We start from the raw sequence: 21,836 nt of genomic DNA on the forward strand, positions 1-21,836 counted from the left end.
TAAAAGAATTTAATTAAAAGAATTAAATTCACATATTTTCAAAATTAAAAACTAAATTAAATTACAAAATAAAATAAAAACTAATTCTAATTTTTATTTAAAATTAAAAAAACAAAACATGTTTAACTTTTAAATAAATTGTTTTATAGAAAAAAATAAGTCACTTTTATAATCTTTTATTGTAATTTTATCTTATACATATTTGTAGTGATTTTTTATAATAAAAATAATAATTACATAATTTTTTAAATTATATTTAATACCATAACAATTTTAAAATGTTTACATTTACAGGATTTATATTTTCAACAATAATAAAATAATCTTAAAAGCTGCCACTACTTGCTTTTAACCTTATTCTCGGAACAAAAGCCACTTCTCACTGTGCCACTTCTTCCCTGGCATGCCCAGAAGCAACCCAAAACTCCAATTCCTCTTCGTGTTCTGCCACCGCCACTGAATGGAGGCAGTCGGTTCCAGACTCGGCCGCGCCTCCTCTCGTTACGGTTCCACCACCGTCTTCACCGGCCCCGTCAGGAAGTGGAAGAAGAAGTGGGTCCACGTCACTCCCTCTTCCTCACCCAGTAACACCAACACCAACAACAACGCTCACGCTCCTGCCAATTCCAACGCTTCCTCTCTTCTCCTCCTGCGCCGGTGGACCCCAACCACCGACGATGACGCTGCCGCCACCGATGAGCCTCCTAGGAGGAAGTTCCGTTACACCCCTGTATGTCTCTCTCTGTCCCTGTCTTTTTCTGGTTTACCCTTTTGAATTTTGGGGTGAATATTTAATTGGGGTTTTGTTTTGTGGTGAAAAGTTTCCAATTTTGTTCCTGCGCTGTGTTGATGGGGTGTGGTGTTTAAGTGGGTTTGGATTTTTGCTCTGTAATGAAGGAGTGAGTTGGGGTTTGGGGATGTGATAAAGGGTTTGTTAGCTGCCTTATGTGTGAATTTTAGGTCGTGATATATGTGTGACAGAGAGGGAAGAAAACGGAGAAAAGGAAGTACAGATTAAAGTTTTTTTTTTTTTTTTGTGGAAAAATGTGTTTAGGACCTCTGCTTTGCCCGAAACTGAATTTTGGTGCATGTAATCTCAGATTGATGAATTCTGATTCCTAATTTTTCAAAATATATAATTTAGTCCCAGTCAATGATCAAACTTCAGTTACTGATTTTGATTTTTAGTAAATTAGAAAAGGGATTAGAGTCATATCTTTGGAGACTAAATTCTTAATTTTGAAAGTATAGGAACTAAAATGTAGTTTGACCAAAAGTGGGTAAAAGAATACATTTCTCTTTTTTCTTTTGGGTGAAGGAAAATGAAAAAAATAAGTTTAACTTCTAAAAGTACAATAACAACAATAACTAAGTATTACAATTGAGAAATAAGGGAGAAAAATAGAGAGGAAATGATATAGGAGAAAAAAGTGGACATATGCACAAGGTTGCTTTAGTCCTTATTTGGGTGGAAATTGTGATTCCACTGAGGGTTGAAATTTGTATCTTTTATTGTCGGTAGAAACTAGTTATGTCATAAATTTGTGTATGGGATGGTGGATGGGTGGATCATTGTTTCTGTCAAATATGTCATTTTCATTATAGTGAGGATTGGTCAATTTAATGATGCAGATTGCTGTTCTAGAAGAACAGAAAAAGAATATGGTGAAGGATGAAAATGAACCTGCAACTGAGAGTGATCAATCCGAAGCTAGACAGACAAATGTCATTCATGAAATGCAAGGGAAATTGAACATGAATGAAATGTCGGAGGAAACAAAGGTAAAGTAACAGAGTCCTTCATTCCTGTTATGAATGGATTAGGACATTACTCTGCTTTCGATTTTCGGGCTTTCAAAAAGTTGACGGTATTTGATATGCTTGAAAATTTTCTTTTCCTCTCTTTCATTATACTGCGCTTAGATTATCGTTTGCTTACTAAATTCCAATATTGACACACAAACTAGTGTTAACATTCAAGAACAATCATGTGTGCTTGCTATAAACCATAATGCCATGTAAAGATTGCTGCTATTATTTGCCTCTAGTAGATTAGAAAACCATTCTTCCAACTCAAGTATAACACTATAAACATTGCCTATGTTTTACTAAATAAAAGAGGAGGGTTTTGTTGTAAAATTGAGAAGTTGATCATTGCCAACTTGACCTTATATTTGAAGATTTGGAATTTGATTGAGGTAACTGATATAGTGTGATTCATAGAATGCATAGTACATTGGTGATCTTTGTAGCCAACTGCTTATCCCACTTAATAGAAGAATAAGGCTTTTGTTATTGTTATTGATGGTGAGTATAGCATTAGGATCATTATTAGCATTGGTCTACATATCAATGTGTTGCAGGATTCAAACATCGTTAGAAAGGATGATGATGGTTTGGTGGACTTGCAAAGCCACAATGATGAAACCAGCCAGAACAGTGATACTCAATTGGAAAATAATGTGTAGTGGTTGGTCCATGAACTGAGTATGTGATATGTAAGTAGAAAATCAGTGTGAGGCAGCGAAGTGTTCATTCAAGAAATACTGAGCTAGTATATAATACCTCTTATCTTCTACCTTCCTACCATCATACATTGACATGTAATGTAATTAGCCATAATCTTGTTTATAGTGCTGCCAGTAGTATAGGAATGATCAGTGACTAGTTTTGGTCAACAAGGGATGATCAGTTATTTTTCGTGATGGATCATATGTATGATGTGATGTTTACTGTGTATTGCCTTCTTATTGTGCATTTCAGCCTTTGGAAATTAATTACTGTGGAGGGCAAAATTTAGATGCAATTTCTCAAGTTTTAATTTGAATTTTAAATGGAAACATCTGGTATAAAGGGAGTGTGGGGGAAATGACAAACCCTGTGACAGTCTTTTTGATTGTGGTATGCTTTGTTTTAGTGTAATGCTTGGCTGGGAGGGGAAAATGGAGGAACAAAATTTCTCTCTATTTAGATTCATAGAAAATAAGGGTGAGTTTCTTTCAGTATTTTTTTTTTGAGAAAAAGTCGCTTTTTACCCTTGATAAATGCACATTTAGTGTATATGATGAGACGTTTAAAGGGTTGTTATATGAAAAATAAAAATGTATTCAAAATAAAAATGAAGTATATAACAGTTGAATTTAAACTAAACCCACGTTTAGTATTGTCAAAACTATCCACATCCACATATTGAATTTAGAGCTATATTATATAGCTTTCGGCGTCTTCAGGCTTCTTTCAAACGTTTTACTAAACGTTAAAATAACTTGTTCTATTAATGTGCATCGAAATTAGATTTTAACATAAAATTATTGACTTTGGTTTTTTTAATAAGATCGAACGGTCATTGATCAAAGTATTTTCACGACGAAATATTACTGTGATTATGTAATTATGATTAACAGACCGAATAATCATCTTACATGAAAATTAGCCTTAATATTAAATAATGTAAGATAAAACATAATTACTTTCTATTGAACTGTAATTAGATTATTGTTAATAATAATAATAATAATAAAAGTAACTAATCACATTTAATAGCTTCGAACAGTGTTAGAAGAATATGCGGATCTAGAGCTAAGGACAATGTTTGAGTACTTTGCGACGGTAACATTGCTTGAGAGATAATCTCCACCTTATATTTCGAAACAATTTTATTTCTTAACCTTCATTTTTTAAAATGACAAGACACATTGTTTAAGTACAATACAGATTCCTTTCGTTATATAACTATTTCAAGAATAAATTCTATGTAAATGTTAATAACGTTTTTCCGAAATTAAATGAATCTGTAACATTAATCAATTTTGTTTTAATTTGGATTCAAATTTGTCAATTTACATACAAAATCAAATAAAATTAGTTCTCACTTTAACCTATTATCCGTCTTCCTTTCTATATCACTAACCTACTCCGTTTTCTTTTTGGATGAGTTATATAAAATACCCATAAAGTAAATCGACAATTAATGTTTGAAAAATGAGAATTTTTTCACTTTTTACTGATAACAACAATAATAATTGAATCTTTATCGCATACATAAATTCTCAGAATAAACTGTAATTCTGCAATTTTCAGCAATTCTGCAATTGAACATGTTAAGGACGGGTAACACATTCTTGCTAATAATAAGGCCTGACAGAAGAAATTAGATTCCTCGGCCTAATTTTAGAAAAACACCATCTAAGCAAACTTAGTGAAACAAAATAATATAAAGCACAAGATTGTAAAAAATGCGATATGTAGAACACCATCTAACCATCTATTTTTTGACAGTAAAAAATCTTTATACTGACCAAGTATTGACCCAAGTAATCATTACATATAATGATATGTAGAAAACCATACAGAATCTTTATACTGACCAAGTATTCATTAGATATAATGGTATGTAGAAAACCATAGAGAATTCAATAAATGGACAAATGGGGGAAGGGGGAAGCTGCATGTGAAAATTAACCATCAGGCACAAAAGTCTTACAATTTCACCCCTTGTAAAATTATGATTTGCCAAAAGGGACTAAAACTCCTGAACTCAGTGCGGGTACTCAGAGGTTACAAAAGATGTTACTATATTGAACATGCAAACAGCATGTATACTATCAAAATCTCATGGAATCAAGATCGTCGTACATGGTATTTTTTTATTAAAAAATAAGAGTCCGAATAATAGAAGCATATTGCAAAAAGACGTTGAATGGTATTCAACAAGAACTCACTACTCAGGCTTTCCTTCATGCCATCATCACTCAGTTGCTTTGCTATCATCTACTTCTTGAGTTACACCAACTTCAGCCGGACGAAGAACACGATCATAGAGCATATATCCAGCCTGCAAAAATGACCAAGGGTTAAGCCATATAAGGATTGATGGTAAGGGATGTAAACAAAGGAAATTACTAACGGTGGCATTGTTTGAGTGTTTATGAATGAACCGTCAATCAAACCTAAGAACAAGACCACATTTATTCCAAACTCTCAAAAAATGGATTTTAAATCCAAATCACCCTCATCAAAATGTCATCAAAGATGAAGTTTGCATTCGATTATATCCTATAATATGATTATATATTTAATTAATGTGTGATTTCCAACACACTTCCTTACACTGGGAATGAACATCTTGAGTTTGAGACTTAATATCTGCGAGTGACGCAATGACAGCTCAATAGCAAGTGCCACTATAGACTTATTAAACCTTGCCAAGATAGGTCCTAAATTTAGACCTAACTAAATCCTATAAAACTAACTTGTAAGGTGAATTTGCACTCATTTATAAATTATAATTTGGTTGTATCTCGGATCAATGTGATATTTCCAACACACCTTTTCTATCAAGGACACAAGCACAAACACAACCTCTTAGAGACCTTTGATAAACATTGATGGAAATAATCAGTGGCAAATACAATAAACAAAAAGCTAATCATTAATAATGAAACACCTCAACCTAGACTTCGTATAGTTTCCGAGTTCGAGAAGGTTTTCCAAATACAACACAATTTTGAAAAAAATTGTCGACATTGGGAAAAAAATCACAGTACTACAACAAAGAAGTATATAGAATACCTTTAGAACAACTCCAACAGTGCCAGGGGCCTTGGTAGCATCAGGGATTTGAAAGATGGCATTGTGCCTGTGTGGATCAAATGGCTCATTTGTAGGATCATATTTTTCTACACCATGCTTTTTCAGTACCTATTAGCAATAGTTGTCAACCAAAATGAACAAGATTACACACTGGAACTATTTCTAGGAGCACATTAAGTCAAGCAAACAATATAAAAAGGATTAACTTAGCCTCACTTCACTCCCTTACGAACCACTCTCAAATCAACTCTTTTCTAACCTCCCTCCCAAATGAACCACTCTAAACAACTCTGTTCTAACCACGGACCTATTGTTAGGGTTGATTTTAATATTCCATCAATCACTACATGACTGTTACTTACGTATTAGCCTAACTATGCATTCACTTTTCTTGTACTGGTCTTTCTTGGACTCAGGCTTAAATTGGGTTTTAACGCGTTCTTTAATTTGTGTCCAAGCTTCTCTTAAATCTTAAATATAAGGGACAATAACATTAGGATTTTAATCATAATGCTTGAAGGACGTCTAATTGAAAACGCTTTTAAAAAAACAGAATGACTCACCAAAAAGTTATTACAATTCACAGCAAATTTGTATCTTCTAGAGGGTGCTTGCACAATCAGACCCTAGGTTTGATTCCCTAGTTTTCTTCTAATCTTTTCTATTGTTTTCTTCGATTTTCACTACAACCAGGCTACTTCCCTTGCAGACAATATGGACAATTCAACCCACCAAAACCAAAGTACCAGAATTAATTTTTCCTTTAAGATTTTCTAAAACCAGTATTAATCCTAGAATGTGCGGATAACACCCTGACAGCTTGACAGTCACCAACTTAGCCAAAGTCCACTTCCTATTCCTGGCACATCAACTCCCCAAAACCCCTTTCATACAGACCCAAAGAACCTTCAAATCCACCTGTTATCTATCATGTACACAGAAACCCATCTAAACACTGCAACAAGAGGTAAAACAACTTTATAATGACACTGAGAAAATACATTATTCTAGCTAGGACTATTGCAAATAAACAACATAGCCATAGAGTATAACAGTCTACCTCTGCAAGTTGTTTCTCAGTCATTTCCACACCTTCAAGAAGTGTTTTCAGGAGTTGTGCTGCTTCCGAAGACTCCTTAGGAGATTCAATTTTTGAAAAACTCTCCTTTACAACAGAGGAAGCTCTTCCTAAATTGTCAGCAACATCTAGTAGACTCTTCGCAAAATTCTACATCACATTAAAGCCACTCAGCACAAAAATTGAAGAGCGAGTACCAAGAGGTGAAGACTCTTCCCAAATCACAAAATAACAATTTAAAAAAGGTAAAAAATCGACCTGTATAGCAAATTTTTTCGAATTTTCTGCTTCACGCTTTGTTCTGGCCATGACATTCTCCATCTCCGCATAAGTTCGCAGAACTTTGTCCTGCATTTGCGCAATCTCCTTGTGTTTCAACTTCAAAAGCTGTTCCTTCTCAGCAACAAGCTTTATTAAATCATCCCTGGATTGATCACATTCACTCTCTACATCTGAAACAGAAAACGCAGTTCACTCAAAACTTCAAATATTTCTTTCGACCAATCAAGCTTAAGACCGAGATTTCGAAACGAAACCTGATTCTTCGGTTTGATCAGCAGCTTTGGTTTGTTCAGACTGATCAGTCACCTTTTCTTCCTCACATGCCTTTACAGGGTCATTACTAGCAGGTTCAGATGAGGCCGAAGAAGAAAATCCGAATCTCGAAGTCAAAGATGAATTCAGTGGATTCCGCAAAGTAGCTTCAACTGGAATCAGCTGGAACATTAGAAATATCACATGATGAGAATACTTAACCAAAGCTAAATCTCCTGAACACAGAATTCTAAGGAACAAAATAGAATAATTACAAAATCTACACAATAATTCATTGCCAAAATATCATAATGATAAACTCAACTCACACATGGAATACAAAATGCCAAAACGGTAATGTTTTCAATAAACCCTAAAACCCTAGTTAAACCCCAATACAAAAATTAGCAAAAAAAGAGAAAAGAAAACTGTGTTCAGGTTTTTAGAATAGGGTTACCTTGTTGGGTGATGGGTGGAGGAGAGAATGAAAGTGATTGGAGAAAGGTTGAGAATTTCGTGAAACAGAAAGGGTGAAGCTTCGACAAAGGATTGCAGAGGAACGGGACAGCACCCTGTGGAAGAACATGGCCGAAGAAAACGGATTGAACAAAGATTCGAGTTGGGATTGAAGAGAGAAAGTGGTTTTTGAGGAGAAAAGTGAGGAAATGAAGAAGGGAAAATTTGCTTGGACACAAAGAAAACAATGTTTGTGGGGTTAGGGTTTAAGGGAAATATTTATCTGTTGACGATTTTACCCTTCTGTTTTGGGTTTAGAAACTGCAATGTTTAGTTTATGTTCTGTGTGATGAAATGGGAATTTCACTTTGGGTTTCAAATTAGAAGAATCTAGACAAATAGAAGATATGCAATCATCTATTGTTCTAGTTAATGTTTTGTTTTTCCTCTTTTTTTTTTATAATGTTTTGGTGGGAGAAATCTATAACTTCTAAAAATATTTAATTACAATCTTTAGGGTGTCTATATGTATGTCTCATGTATTAAATAATAAAACATCAAATAAAATATTTAATTACATCAAAATTAATAAACATGTAAATATTATTGACATGTTTTAACAATATTACAAAGGCTAATTTCGTATAATTATTAAAGTTTTGGAAAAAAGAAGACTGAAAAAAATTTAATATCTATTAATTTTTAGAGTTACTCAATTTATTTAACCTGATGTTAAATTACATTAAGTTACTTTTTAATTTTTTGTAAAATAATACAAATATCTCTCGTTCTTTTTATATTTATGGTGACTCTTTTCAAAGTCCCGTTATAATGTTTTCAAATACTTAAAGAACAATAATATAATATACAAAGAGTTTTCGGTACAAAGTGTTTTTTATGTTATTTTAGGATTAAAAATATTTCTATTCTTTTAATTTTGACGTAAAATTAAAATTTATTTTTGTTCAAAATTTTAATACATTTTAATTTTCAAATTAATATATATATATATAATTTTTTTAACTTAATTACTTTAAAATATTTTAACGTCAAATGTTTTTGAAATGTTAAAAAAATATAATGCAATTGGATTAAAAGAATTATATTAATTATTTTTAAAGTTTAATAATCAAATTGTATTAAAATTTTGCATAAATTCCAATTTTATATATATATAAAAACAGAAATAATTACTTTTTTCATAATGTAAGAAATTATGATAAAGAAATAATCTCATGTTTTATCAAATATAATTGATACTCTTATATCACGTGACAAAAAATTTATCTTACTGAAAAAAATTACAAACACATACAAGTAAGATTGTTGATAAATGTCAAATAGGAAGAGGACATCATGATTTTGGATGATAGTAGAAACTTTTTTTTTGTCCCTCAATTAACTTGTAAATTGTTTTCTGTATTACAATTAGTAGATGTCTCTAATTTAATCATTCAATTATAAATTGTGTGTAATATAGGATAAAAGATAAGAACATTGATCGGAGTGAATGAACAGAGGAACGGACTTTTTCTTTTCATATTCCAAAGATGCAAGCATTAACATTTGACAAGGATTTGTCAATTAATTTATGGTATAGATATTTAGGTTACTCATCAAACAAAGTGTTAAAATTCATTCTTATGTGAATTAGTTTAGTAAGAGTAACAAAATAGAATAGTGATGATTTTCTTTGTGCTAAACAACAAAAGAATATTTTTTTACTGTAGTTTGTTTTTATAAAAATTTCATGATATATGTCTCTTCACCTTTGCAATTTTTCCGTAGCTTTAAGTAATAAATTACAACCCATCTATTTAAAGTGAAATCATCTATTCAAAGCTTCAAACTTTAAATCCAAACTCATCGGGTTAGTTGGCCCATTGTGACACTTCTTCGCCTAACTGGAATTTCTCTCCGACTGTTAGCTCAAAATTCAACATTGGATCATTTTTTCATTTTTTTATAAGATTGAACATTGGATCATAAGTAACAAAGGAACATGATGAAAAGGAAAAAATATACAAAAGATAATTACAAGAACATGAGATCACAATCTATTTACAATTTCACGTACACACAGATAATTTTATCTCATGCCCTTGATGCAGGTTGACACAGTAATCCAAGAAAATGAAGCAAATGATCAAAGGTCTTGGTTTTTGAGTCCTGTAAAAGATGATTTGACCAGACTCTTTATGTAGAGTCCAATAAGCAACACAAGAAAGACAAGAACAACTAAGTTGGCTACTTTATTCTGCTTCTTAACCTCCAAAACCATGTCAGAAATCTTCTCCAGCCTTGTGTTCATCTTGGCCACACTAATTCTACTTAACCCTTCAAGAACAGTTCCTTGAACCTTAGAAGCTACAACTTCCCTCATCTCTTTCTCATCATTATCTGTTTTTATTTGTGATTCTGCCATCTTCTTTTCAGAATCTTCATGACCTTCCTTCTGCTCCTTCATTGTTGTTTGTGTGGTTTCATGCATTTCTTCTCTTTTGTCTTCAGTTTCTGCTTTGCTCATTTCCTTTTGCAGCATCACTTGAGAGATTTCATGAGCTGGCGGTGGTTGTTCCTCGATCTTGGATTCTTCATGAGTTGTGTCCTCTTTTGAGTCTTTTTCAAGATGATGTAGTTGAGTAGCATCTGGTCTGTGATCATCATAAGTTATTGGACTTGTTGGTCGGTGGGGCGTGGAAGGTTCTTGTGGTCCTGGTGACGGTGGTGGCGGTGGTTTGATGAGTTTGGGAAGCTTTACATATAGCATTCCAGCTTCAAACTTGGCATTGATTCCAGTGGTGTCATGAGAATCAGAAAGCTTTACTTCCTTGTGAAATGTACGCCATTTGTTATCACTGATCTTTCTTTCACCTCTCAACCTTAGCACACGGTTAGAGGAAACTTGAACCTTCAATTGCTCTTTTCTAAACCCTGTTAAATCAAACATTCATTATTTCATTTCAAACAAAAATTACTTTTCCTTTGTATTTAGAAAAATATACTTTGATGTTATTTTTTTTTTCTTTTTTTTTTGAAAAATTACTTATTGTTGTGCTTTTATTTTGTCTGTAATATTAAGAAATGAATTTAAACCTAATTTATACAGGATTCCTTTAGTCTTAGAATCCATTCCTTAATAGTAATATTACGAAAATGATACAAACTAAAAGAAGTGAACCTGGAAGCATAAGAATGAGGGTGTCACTATTTTCCTGGCGATCCCAATCGGAGGGTGGTATAAAATCTTCATGAACAGGTTCAGCTGCTGCTTGTGGATTTGTCCTTTCATCTAACGACATTCTCACACCTTTGTTTTTTCTTTTCTTTTTTTTAAGTGTAAATATCTTTGTTTCTTGTCTTGGTGAATGAAATCTGAAGTTAGGTTGATTATATAGACATTGGAGAGCAGATAGATTTGTTTTCTTGGAACCTAGTTCTTCCTTTTCGTGCAAAGATTGATTTAACTATGTTGAGGATTTTTCTTTGTTGTCCTATGCAAGAGAAGGAGAAACTAACACATTGTTTCTCCAAAGAATACTTTGCTTGTATGCTTGGCAATATCAGTTTTTTTTCTCTCTCTTCCTCATGCGTCCTCTCCAAAATAAACATTAATGTGTAAATTAAGATAAGAACTTTACATTGTTCCTTGCTAAGGGTTTTCTTATTCTTTATATATTGTTAAAACCAAAAAGAAAAAAAATATCCTAGCCACCAAATTTGCAACTCTACTTTTTGGTGTTTAAATTTCATTCATTCTCAATTTTAACTTATTACATTCTATTTTATCTCTTCTGACATTTTTTTAATTTTTTTTATTGAATATATATATATATATATATATATATATATATATATATAAATAAATAAAACTTTCTATTTATAATAAAAGAAATATGATTAAACTCAAAATATAAGTAAAAAATAATAACAAACTAATTTAAGATAAAATATAAAAGATAAAGAAAAGATAATCATCATATATCTAATCATTGTAAATTTTATGAATTTAAAAAAGAAAAAATTAAAGTAAGTTGATATATAATAAAAATAAATAAATAAAAAATAGATAAAAGAAGAATTCATCAACCTATTATCTTAAATTATTTTTTTTTGAGAATGGCATATTCATATATTATATAGACTTATTCACCTTTCATTGATAATCTTCTAGTCTGCCTCTTAAAACTTAAGACTACGACTCTCTAACTTTGCACGATTTTTATACTTCTTCTTGTCTAAGTGTAACTATTTGATTTTTGATTTAAAAAGGTTTGCATGCCTAACTGTTCAATTTCTCTTATTTTCTATTAAAACATGTTTTTGTAATCCTTTACAACACATTTTTAAGGATAATATTATTATTAAAAAAGATATTTTTATACTGTGAAATAAAAATAGTGTAGTTGACCCATAACAATAAACGGAAGCATTGTCCAAAATAAAAAGTAAAATATCTAATTAGAATTGTCTGAATGAAAATATCAATAGAAGGGTAATTCTAGCATAAAACAAATATTTATAATTCAAAGAAAAGTTTTGAAATAGATAAAGACAAAAAAAAATTAAAATATATACATAGATAAATATATAAATAAAAAAAAAGTCAAAAACAACTTCGAAATAGTGAAGGTAAGTTTTTCTTTTTTAAATATTTGATAACAAATAAACGAATGATGAGACAAAGAGTATTGTATTTTACAAATTTTTTAATTTTTTTTAATTATGTGGAGAAATATTTGTAAGTATTTTATTATAGTTTTATAAAAAATCTTAAAATGTTTTTACTTTTTTCATTATTTTAAATCAGTTTTTTTTAACCAGTAACTCTCTTTTATATAGTATTGTCTATTTCCTTTTTTTTTATTTCTTTAAGATTTACATAAAAGAAAATAATAGCACGGTTTATGTTAATTTTATGTGCACATTGTCTTTGCATTTATATATTTTCAAAGTAGCTACTTAAAAGTGTGAAAAAATAAATAGTCTGGCGTGAATTTTTTTCTCACATTATTATAAATAAATATAGCTATTGATAAAAGAGTTACAAGATATTGAATTCTCTGGCCTTTTTTTTATCGTTTTTCAGAACTTTTAGAATTTATTAAGTTATTATATCTTAGAAGAAAAACATACAAAGATTCTATACATGATCTATTCGTGCAAGGAGACTCGTAATAGTCTTCGGCAACTGAATCATCAAATCTGTACTGTGTGTGTAATGAAAACCTTAGACAAACAAAATGTAGCACAGACATTTAAAATAAAATTTACTGTGATGTATAGATGATCTTGTTTTATGAATTTAAGATTCTAATCTGTTCAGATAATCAAATAATACTGGTGATTGTTAAGATCGAGATGAAATGATTTTTCAACTTACAGATTCAAGGAGCAGTCCTAAGAAAAAAAACCTTGGAGACACATCTGTATTAAAAAATCTTTTAATTTTTGGTAGAGGCTAATGGAAGTAAAATGCTTGGGATTAAGGCTTATTATTGTTCCAACATTTCTGACATTGAAAAGGGGTAAGGAAGGAGGAAGAGCATACAGAAAAAGAGTACTCAATACCGACTTCGAGAATTACAGACATACAAAATTGAAAGGATAGCGTACGAAACCCAAAATCCTCAAAATTTGTTAAGGATTATAACATAAACGACCACTAAATGTTTGCTAAAGTATCATGACCCCTAAAAAGCAACCTTTCTAGGAGGAATCACAACATTCTTGTTTCCTGGAAATGCATTTCGCGATACATCAACCAAAGACTTGAAGCTATAGGGTTCATGCATAGATAACTCTGATAGAACCTTTCTGTTAAGTTGGATGTTTTCCTTCATCAGCCCATGCATAAAGTTCCCATAATTGACCTGGCAAATAAAGGAAAAAATGTTCAACAAAGAAAATGGCAGAAGATTAAATAACTCGTGGCATGCAAATATAAACTCAAAATAAAGGTGTTAATGCATGAGAAAAATTACAGATTCTAGACGCATGTTTACCTAATATTCAATTCGTTTGAGGTTACATATGTATCAGTCACAGACACCGTGTATTCAGTCCGTTGTCATTTACTACAGCGAATAAGGTTCAGATGCAAGTTCACCAAATAATCCAATCTGTCTACCAAGTCAGCTAATTTACACCAAAGAACACTTTCGTTTCCATAGTATACTACTATTACACATCAAAGACAAAATCCATCTCTGGATGATTTGCTCATCCCGTGCATCCTCCTATGCTTCCTTGATAAATAAAGCATTAGCGGAACATAAATTCATCGATCCCATTTATCATCAGACAAAGCTCACATCCTCCTGAGCTTCTAACTAAAACCAATTAACTAGAGAGGAGTAGCAGTTGCTCGGTCCAGAGATGCTGGATAAATATGACAAGATTGGGGAAAGAGAAGACTCATAGAAAGTTACTTCATATGTTTGCAGACAATGCTAAAGCAAAGAATTATTCTTATAGGTAACATCATAACAAATCAAAATTAGTACGGCAATGTGACTATATTTTTCATGCAGCCTATTTAAAGAAGTCATAGTTTAACTATATAAAGCACAGGTTTTACTTCCACAGCTTTCAAGTGAAACTGTTGCTAAAGTTAGACATCTATGTGTAATCACATCCTGATAATAAGAGCTCTAGCAGAAGATTCAAGTGGAGAAGTTGTTAGAGTTATATGCGTATACATGTGTTATGTATAAGAAATAGCACAAGGCTGATAGTCATAATAATTGGATCACCAACAATTTAGACAATGTTTGGTTTTCTGATAGCACAAATCCCCAAACATGCAAGTGCAACAGTAATAACTATTTCTCTCTAATAAGCATATTTTAGGCTCTTTCTCAATGAAAACCTAACACGCACTTAGTAATGACAGTTTGAAAACTTAACACTGAATTTCTTGGTCAACAATAAAATTGTAAAAGATTATGGATTTGTAAGAGAAGAAAGAAGCAAGAAGACATACCCCATGTACACGGGTACCAGCATTGATCCTTTGGATCCAAAGAGATCGCATGTCCCTCTTTTTGTTACGACGATCTCTGTAAGAATATTGCAAGGCCTTCTCCACTCTCTCCCTTGCAATCCTTATGCAATTCTTGGCTCTACCCCTGAACCCCTTTGCTAACTTGAAGATCTTATCCTTGTTCATTTTTCCCCTCTTTGTTTTTTCTACAATGAAAAGCACATATTCATCAAATTTCAAACTAAGGATGAAGTAAGAACACTCCCTATTATAATTTATCAAACATTGCTCAAACCATGCCCACCCCAGCAGTTGTGGATGACAACAGGTAGAGACGAATTGCGAATATACAGACACCCATAAAAAACACCCTGTTACATGCTACATTTCAGTTGAAAATTATTGATATAATTTTATACCTGCAGGTATCCATAGACAGCTGTGGATTTTAGGAGCTTGCTAGGTAAAAGTTTATCCTGATTATGTTTCACAACTAATATCCCATCAAACAAAGCAGACAGAAGACAGTAAAGGAGGCATATTTTGAGATTGAACTGAAAAAAAATAAAGGGATAAAGACTGAGAAATCTAATCTGGAATAAGATTTTGAGAGCAGTGAAGAGTGCAAATCAAATTCAAGAATCAGAATCAAGGGCAGAATTCACCAAATATGTAACCACACATTCACTGCTTCTCTCCCCTATGAGGTTGAAGTTGTAGGAATAATGGAAAACTAAATCAAGTTAAGACTCTGCAAATTTAAGAATTCAAAATCTAAGATGATAAAGATCCAGAGTCTCGCAAATGAATAAACTTCAGCATTTTCATTGCCAAAATCTCCACTTAAGGGTAGTCAGATAGTGTATCGATAATTGAGAGTAGTTAACAGTGTGATTTGTGATACGAAATTGGTCGTAGTGGTGAAAATAAATTAAACTTATGAGTGTGATTTGAGCAAAGAAATTGGGTACATGATCATACCCTGTCATTACAGTACCAGAGAGGGACTTGTTCTAGTCCTTAAGGCAAATGCTGTCAAGCAAGAATTATGGTGGTTGTTATGTTACCATAAGTTATATTTCTCTCATTCAAAATATCAAGAATAATGACATGGACGCTTGAACTGAAAGTACTGAAAGTGAAAGTGTCACCGACACACAAGCTTGAGTATTACACTGCAGTTTAAAAAACTTACAATTATGAACCTAAAACCGTATTTCTTTTCTGGTAAGGGAAGGAACAGTTAATTCGGCAAGCAAAAGGTGTCAAGGTGTTCAATTATGATCAAAGTGCAAACTTTTGATTTAGACGACTATATGCTGATGCAATATGCCACTCACATAACATATAACCCAAACCCATCCATGCTTAGGGACATTATTTATCTAACATTAAGCATACATCACCCATATATATATTACAGAAGAATAATATTAATTTGATTGATACCAAATAGAAAAATAATTTCTGATTTCTTAAAACCTGCAAACGGAATTTGGCTGAAGAAAAAGAAAATGTCCTTCAAAAACCCTAGAAGAGGCAAAATAACTCACAGAAATCACGCGGATGTGATGTAAGTTTCTCACACGGATGACAGCGGACGAAAGTTCTGACGGGTTTACTGGCGGAGTAGAGCGGAGACGAACGGGTTGCGGGATGAAACAAAGAAAGATCGAAAGCAACCAAGTCGAGGCACCGCCGTCACGATCAAGCACGGAGGAGAGCTTGGTTTAGCTTACAAAAGGGTAAGATATTAAGAACGGATAGGAGGAGAAATCACCTTTGTCAGTACCAAGTTAATACAAAATACCCTGTTCTTTTTGTTTTAAATTTAATAGTTTGAAGTAATATTATTTCATATTATCAACCATAATATTTAATATATTTTTCATAATTTAAAAAATTACATATAAAGTTCTGAAATTTTATAAATTTATTTTTTAATAGGAATGAAGTTATTATGATAAGTGATTATTAATATTTAATTTAAATTTATGGGCATTATGTGTAATAATAATAAGTACTTACTATTTTAAAATTATCTTTATATAAAATATTAAATATTTTAATTAACTACTATTATTATCATTTAATTTAAACAATTAATATTATAAAAATGTTATAAATTATAATTATGAATAATAATAATAATAATAATAATTTTATTATTCTGCTAACATGAAAATAATAAAAACATAAGGTTACCTTTAAATTACTTTATTTAAATTTTGATAAGGTGGATTGATTTTTTATTTAAATCGTACTTAATAATTCTTTTAATATAAAATTAAAAATATTATTACAGAGTTGACATGATTGATACATGTTAATATAAAAGAATGAAGTAATTGAAACATACTAATAAATTAATTTTTTGTTATTGTATATGAAGAGGAAATGTTATGCTATCCACTCTACATACTTGAAATAATATTAAAAGTAAATATTTAACATTAATAATGCTACAGCTAATGTATAAAAAGAAACTGTTACAATAAAATTTATCAAATTTCATATATTTTAATTAAGTATTGTTGATATAAAAAAGTATACACTAGATTTGGTCTATAAAACATGTTAGAAATGTAATGTGTTTGTTATTATTAATATTTATGTAAAGGATTTTACTTTTAGGGTTTTGTGAGGAGTTTTTCATCTTTTTGCTTTTCAAAACTACGGTCTTTTATTCATGCAGTAATAAGTTGTATCAAATTTTTGAAGTGAAATAAAACTTTTTTGTCTTTCTAAACTCTTCAATGGTATCAAGAGCTAAACTTTTGTATCTTTCTTGTATATAGTTAGCATTGTGATTTATATCATTTTTGTTGTTCGTCGTTGTTGTCCACCATTGTCACCATTACTGTCTGTCATCGTCGCTGTTGTCAACCGACGCTTTTTTCGGCAAAGTCAAGGGTTAGGTGTCCTTTAGAAGCGCGGCCCAACCTTAGTGGCCCCTTCCTCAAAAGCCTCTACATGTGTCGCTACGTGCCGCTTCTCTCCAACCAGTTTCGAGCACGTGTTCCTCACGTGTCGCCTTCTCAATCAGAGTTACAGCGCACCATTGTCGTTCGTCTTGCCGATGCTTCCTAAGTGTGTTTTGGTTATTGTTTCTCAGTTTTGTTGGTTAGGGCTAATACTCAGGGTTTCCTCCCTCAAGTTATTTGGAACCCTAAGTCATGTTTCTTCTCACAATATTAGAATGACCTCTTCTACTTGAATTAATTCCTCCTTATTTGCTACCCCTATCATTATGTCTGCAAAAATCAATTGGAAAAGTTATTTATCACGGTCTTCTACTGTGGAATTTTGATTTCTTGATCAAGGACACTATAATCACCTTGAACAAGATGTTTCTATGGTCCCAGTTGAAGAAAAATCTCGATGACATAAACTAGACTTTCAGTTATGTGTTGTTTTATGGAAATCGGTCGAGCAAGAGGTTCTAAATATCTTAAAACCCTATAAGACATGCTCCTCTTTTTGGAAAAGGGCATAAGATATTTTTGCTAATGATGTACAATGTCTTTTCGATGCAACCTAAAGAGTAGGTTCTCTCAAACAAGTCAACCATGATATGATTTACCATATAGCAAAAGTTAGGGTTGCGGCAGAAGAGTTAAAGAACTTCTTTGTAGTTGATTCATTAGAAAGTATCAACAAAAAGCTTGACAAGCATTACATGGTCCTAATTCTTAAAAGTTCACACTCAAATTTTGATCATGTACATGATCAAGTTTTAACTCCCATCGATGGATGGCTTAGTTACTAGACTTCTTCCGATACCTACATTGGTAAAAGACGAGAATTTAAGTGATATTATTGAAACATCAGCAATAATGGCACCACGAGGAAGAGGGGGAGGTATGATCAACTGAGGGGGATGTGGTGGTCGAAGTGGACATCCTCAACGTGTAAGAGAATGGTTCATACCTAAGATAAATGTTATTCCTTGCATGGCTTTCCAGACAAAGCCGCTCATGTGTCTAAATCTGATAATTCAGAATTTAGAATTTTTTATGAAGAGTACCGAGAGTTTTTGAGCTATAAGTCTGAATCTTGGTCAACTCTCCTCAATGGCAAATGTGTCAACTGTCTGCATCTCTCAATTTGTGAAAGGTTACAGTCCATGGATTCTTGTCTCAGGTGCCTCAAATTATATCTCTGGTAACATTCTTTCATTTTCTTCCATGTCCTCTCCGAAAATTCCTCATTTCATTACCGTTGTTAATGGATCCAAAGTGAAATCTCGAGGAATGGGCAAAGTTTCCTTATCTCTTTCACTAAATTTGAATTTTGTTTTGTATATTCTTCATTGTCCTTACAATTTAATCTCTTTGAGTCAATTGACTTGTTCCTTAAATTGTTCTGTAATCTTTTTTGCTAATTTCTTTATTATACACAAACATAGTACGAGTTGTCTTATTTGAGGACACGAGTCATGAGGACTTTATTTCTTAAAACCTAACTCCTTAGTTTCTTGTTTCGCAACTTCATCCCCAAATTTTTTGCATGATTGGTTGGGCCACCCAAGCTTATCCAAGTTTAAAATGATGGTTTCAAGTCTCAAATACATTCAAGTCTTACATTGTGAGTCTTGTCAGTTATAAAAACATGTTAGATATTCCTATCTTAAAAAGTCTAAGACATGATGTAATTTTTTCTTTTAACTATTCACTCTAATATTTGGGGACCAAGTCACGTTACTTCTTTTGGTTTTAATTATTTTGTAACCTTCATTAATGAATTCTTTCAATGTACTTGTGTGTATTTAATGAAAGTGAGATATGAACTTTTGGCTATATTTGTGTCCTTTTTTAATGAAATTAAGAACGAACTTGGGAAGACAATTAAAATCTTCAAAAGTGATAATACTAAGGAATATTTTTCTGCATCATTTTCTTCATTCTTATCTTCCCAAGGAATTTTACACTAGTCAACATGTCCAAACACTTCAAAACAAAAATGACATTGCAGATAGAAAGAATAGACATCTCATTGAAATTGCATGTTGCCTAGTGTTGAATACTAATGCTCTTATTCATCATTGGGGTGATGCAATCCTCATTACCTATTTTCTGATCAATAAGATGTCTTCTTTCTCTTTTGAGAATAAAGTCCCTCACTCTATCATTTTTCCAAATGACCCTTTATACCATATCTTTTCCTCGTATATTTGGGTATACTTGTTTTGTTCATAATGTTTCTCCAAGTCTTGATAAACTCTCTGCAAAAGCTATTAAGTGTGTCTTTTTGGGATACTCTCGCCTTTAGAAAGGGTCAAATGTTATTCTCCCTCAATCGAGAGGTATTATATGCCTGTTGATGTCACATTCTTTAAGGATACACCTTTTTTCTTTTCCTCCATGGGGATCATTCATGTGTTCAACAAATGTTTCCTCTACCATTATGTGATCCCTTAGTTACTCCTGCTTTTTTACCTTAAACTCAAAATGTAAATGACATTGTTCCTCCACCTTTTTTCACATATCATTGTCAGATACAATCTCAAACTCAGAACACTGAAGATCCTCGAGAATCAGATCCTCCTCCATCAGATTCTCATACCATGGATCCTTCATCCTCCTTACCCTCTCTTGACCTGGATAGTAATTGGCTTATTTCCCTTTGGAAAGGTATTCACTCTACTCGTAATCCTTATCCTATTTATAATTTTTTGAGTTATCATCATTTGTCTCCTCCATATTTTTCCTTTATTTCCTCCTTATCTTCCATTAAGGTTCCTAATAATGTTCATGAGGCACTTAGTCATCTTAGATGGCGACAAGCTATGATTGATGAAATGTAGACACTTGAACACAATGACACTTGAGACATTGTTCCTCTTCCTCCTGGTAAGATGTCTGTTGGTTATAGATGGGCCTATGCTATTAAGTTTGATCCTACTGGTGCAATCGATCGTCTAGTAGCTAAGGGTATACTCAAGTCTATGACCTCGACTATTGTGATACCTTTTCTCCTATGGCTAAAACTAATATTGTTCGTATTTTGCTTGCTATGATTGTCATTCGTCAATGACCCTTTTAGCAGTTGGACATTAAAAATGCATTTCTTCATGGTGATCTAGAAGAAGAGATATACATGGAGCAACCTTCTAGGTTTGTTGCTTAAGGGGGGTATGAGTTAGTTTGTAAATTACATTGTTCCATCTATGGTTTGAAGCAACCACCTCGAGCTTGGTTTGGTAAATTTAATTGGGTTGTGCAGAATTTTGGATTAAAACGATGTGAGGTGGATCATTCAATAATTTATGGTCACTCTTCTCCTAATAAATGTGTTTATCTTATGGTTTATGTTGATAATAATGTCATTACAGGAAATGACGTCACTAGAATTGCTCAACTAAAGAATAATTTGTTCAACCACTTTCAGAACAAAGATCTGTGTTGGCTAAAATATTTTTTTAGTATTGAAGTGAGACAATCAAAAGAATGTGTCATCATTTCACAAAGAAAAGTATGCTTTCAATATTTTGGAGGAAACAAGCCTAATAAATTGCAAGCCCATTGATAGTCATATGGACTCAAATAAAAAGTTAATGAGAGACCAATGTGAACTTTTCACAAACTTAGATAGATATAGAAGGCTGATTGGAATACTCATCTGTCTTACCATAACAATACCTGATCTTTCTTATCCGGTGGGAGTTATGAGTCAATTTATGCAAAATCTACATGTTGATCATTGGAATGTAGTTATTCGCATTCTCATATGTAAAAGGGAACCCATGATAGGGATTGTTGTATGAGGACAAGGGAAGCACTCAAGTGGAAGGATATTGTGATGCATATTGGGTTGATTGTCCAATTGATAGAAGATCTACCATAGGATATTGTGTATTACTTGGAAGGAACCTTGTATCTTGGAAAAGTAAGAAACAAAATGTTGTTGTTTGATCTAGTGTTGAAGTTGAATATCAATCCATGACTACATGCTAACTTGTGAGGATTAGACAACTCCTTCAAGAATTGAAATTTTGTGAAAATAAGCAGATGAAGTTATTTTGTGATAATCAAGTCGCCCTTCACATTGCCTCTAATCAAATGTTTTATGAAAAAACAAAACACATAGAAATTGATTATCATTTTATTAGAGAGAAGTTGTTATCAAATGATATTGTTACTAAGTTTGTCATTTTAATTCATTTATTATTAAAAGCTATTGAATATTTAT

The 21,836-nt window shown here is 32.2% G+C and overlaps 3 protein-coding genes across 3 annotated transcripts; 1 reads left to right on the forward strand and 2 right to left on the reverse strand.

Annotated features, from left to right (window-relative positions):
* The first annotated feature begins 353 nt into the window (after nucleotides 1-353).
* LOC148198915 (uncharacterized) lies at nucleotides 354-2,737 on the forward strand. Its single transcript, XM_088111928.1, has 3 exons — nucleotides 354-730; nucleotides 1,633-1,782; nucleotides 2,364-2,737. The coding sequence occupies exons 1-3, from the start codon at nucleotides 461-463 to the stop codon at nucleotides 2,466-2,468; spliced, it is 525 nt and encodes a 174-aa protein (XP_087968054.1). The 5' UTR covers nucleotides 354-460; the 3' UTR covers nucleotides 2,469-2,737.
* A 1,674-nt stretch (nucleotides 2,738-4,411) lies between these two features.
* LOC148198916 (grpE protein homolog 2, mitochondrial-like) lies at nucleotides 4,412-7,907 on the reverse strand. Its single transcript, XM_088113314.1, has 6 exons — nucleotides 7,662-7,907; nucleotides 7,207-7,387; nucleotides 6,929-7,122; nucleotides 6,653-6,820; nucleotides 5,572-5,700; nucleotides 4,412-4,834 (listed from the first exon to the last, which is right to left on the reverse strand). Exons 1-6 carry the CDS (start codon nucleotides 7,788-7,790, stop codon nucleotides 4,748-4,750), a joined length of 888 nt encoding a protein of 295 aa, XP_087969440.1. The 5' UTR covers nucleotides 7,791-7,907; the 3' UTR covers nucleotides 4,412-4,747.
* A 1,695-nt stretch (nucleotides 7,908-9,602) lies between these two features.
* On the reverse strand, nucleotides 9,603-11,099 carry LOC148198917 (uncharacterized). The gene is made up of 2 exons (XM_088114454.1): nucleotides 10,842-11,099; nucleotides 9,603-10,594 (listed from the first exon to the last, which is right to left on the reverse strand). The coding sequence occupies exons 1-2, from the start codon at nucleotides 10,960-10,962 to the stop codon at nucleotides 9,807-9,809; spliced, it is 909 nt and encodes a 302-aa protein (XP_087970580.1). The 5' UTR covers nucleotides 10,963-11,099; the 3' UTR covers nucleotides 9,603-9,806.
* Nucleotides 11,100-21,836: the final 10,737 nt, after the last annotated feature.

Source organism: Vigna umbellata, chromosome 4 (genome assembly GCF_029865625.1).
Source record: "Vigna umbellata cultivar VRB3 chromosome 4, Vumbellata_1.0, whole genome shotgun sequence".
NCBI classification, from domain to species: domain Eukaryota; kingdom Viridiplantae; phylum Streptophyta; class Magnoliopsida; order Fabales; family Fabaceae; genus Vigna; species Vigna umbellata.

Coding starts and splice junctions, on each gene's coding strand:
- LOC148198917 (XM_088114454.1), bottom strand. CDS start 10,962: ATGTCGTTAGATGAAAGGACAAATCCACAAGCAGCAGCTGAACCTGTT. Junction 10,595..10,841: donor CCTCATTCTTATGCTTCCAG/GTTCACTTCTTT, acceptor TTGATTTAACAG/GGTTTAGAAAAGAGCAATTG.
- LOC148198916 (XM_088113314.1), bottom strand. CDS start 7,790: ATGTTCTTCCACAGGGTGCTGTCCCGTTCCTCTGCAATCCTTTGTCGA. Junction 7,123..7,206: donor TGATCAAACCGAAGAATCAG/GTTTCGTTTCGA, acceptor TTTCTGTTTCAG/ATGTAGAGAGTGAATGTGAT. Junction 6,821..6,928: donor CGAAAAAATTTGCTATACAG/GTCGATTTTTTA, acceptor AATGTGATGTAG/AATTTTGCGAAGAGTCTACT.
- LOC148198915 (XM_088111928.1), top strand. CDS start 461: ATGGAGGCAGTCGGTTCCAGACTCGGCCGCGCCTCCTCTCGTTACGGT. Junction 731..1,632: donor GGAAGTTCCGTTACACCCCT/GTATGTCTCTCT, acceptor TTAATGATGCAG/ATTGCTGTTCTAGAAGAACA. Junction 1,783..2,363: donor AAATGTCGGAGGAAACAAAG/GTAAAGTAACAG, acceptor AATGTGTTGCAG/GATTCAAACATCGTTAGAAA.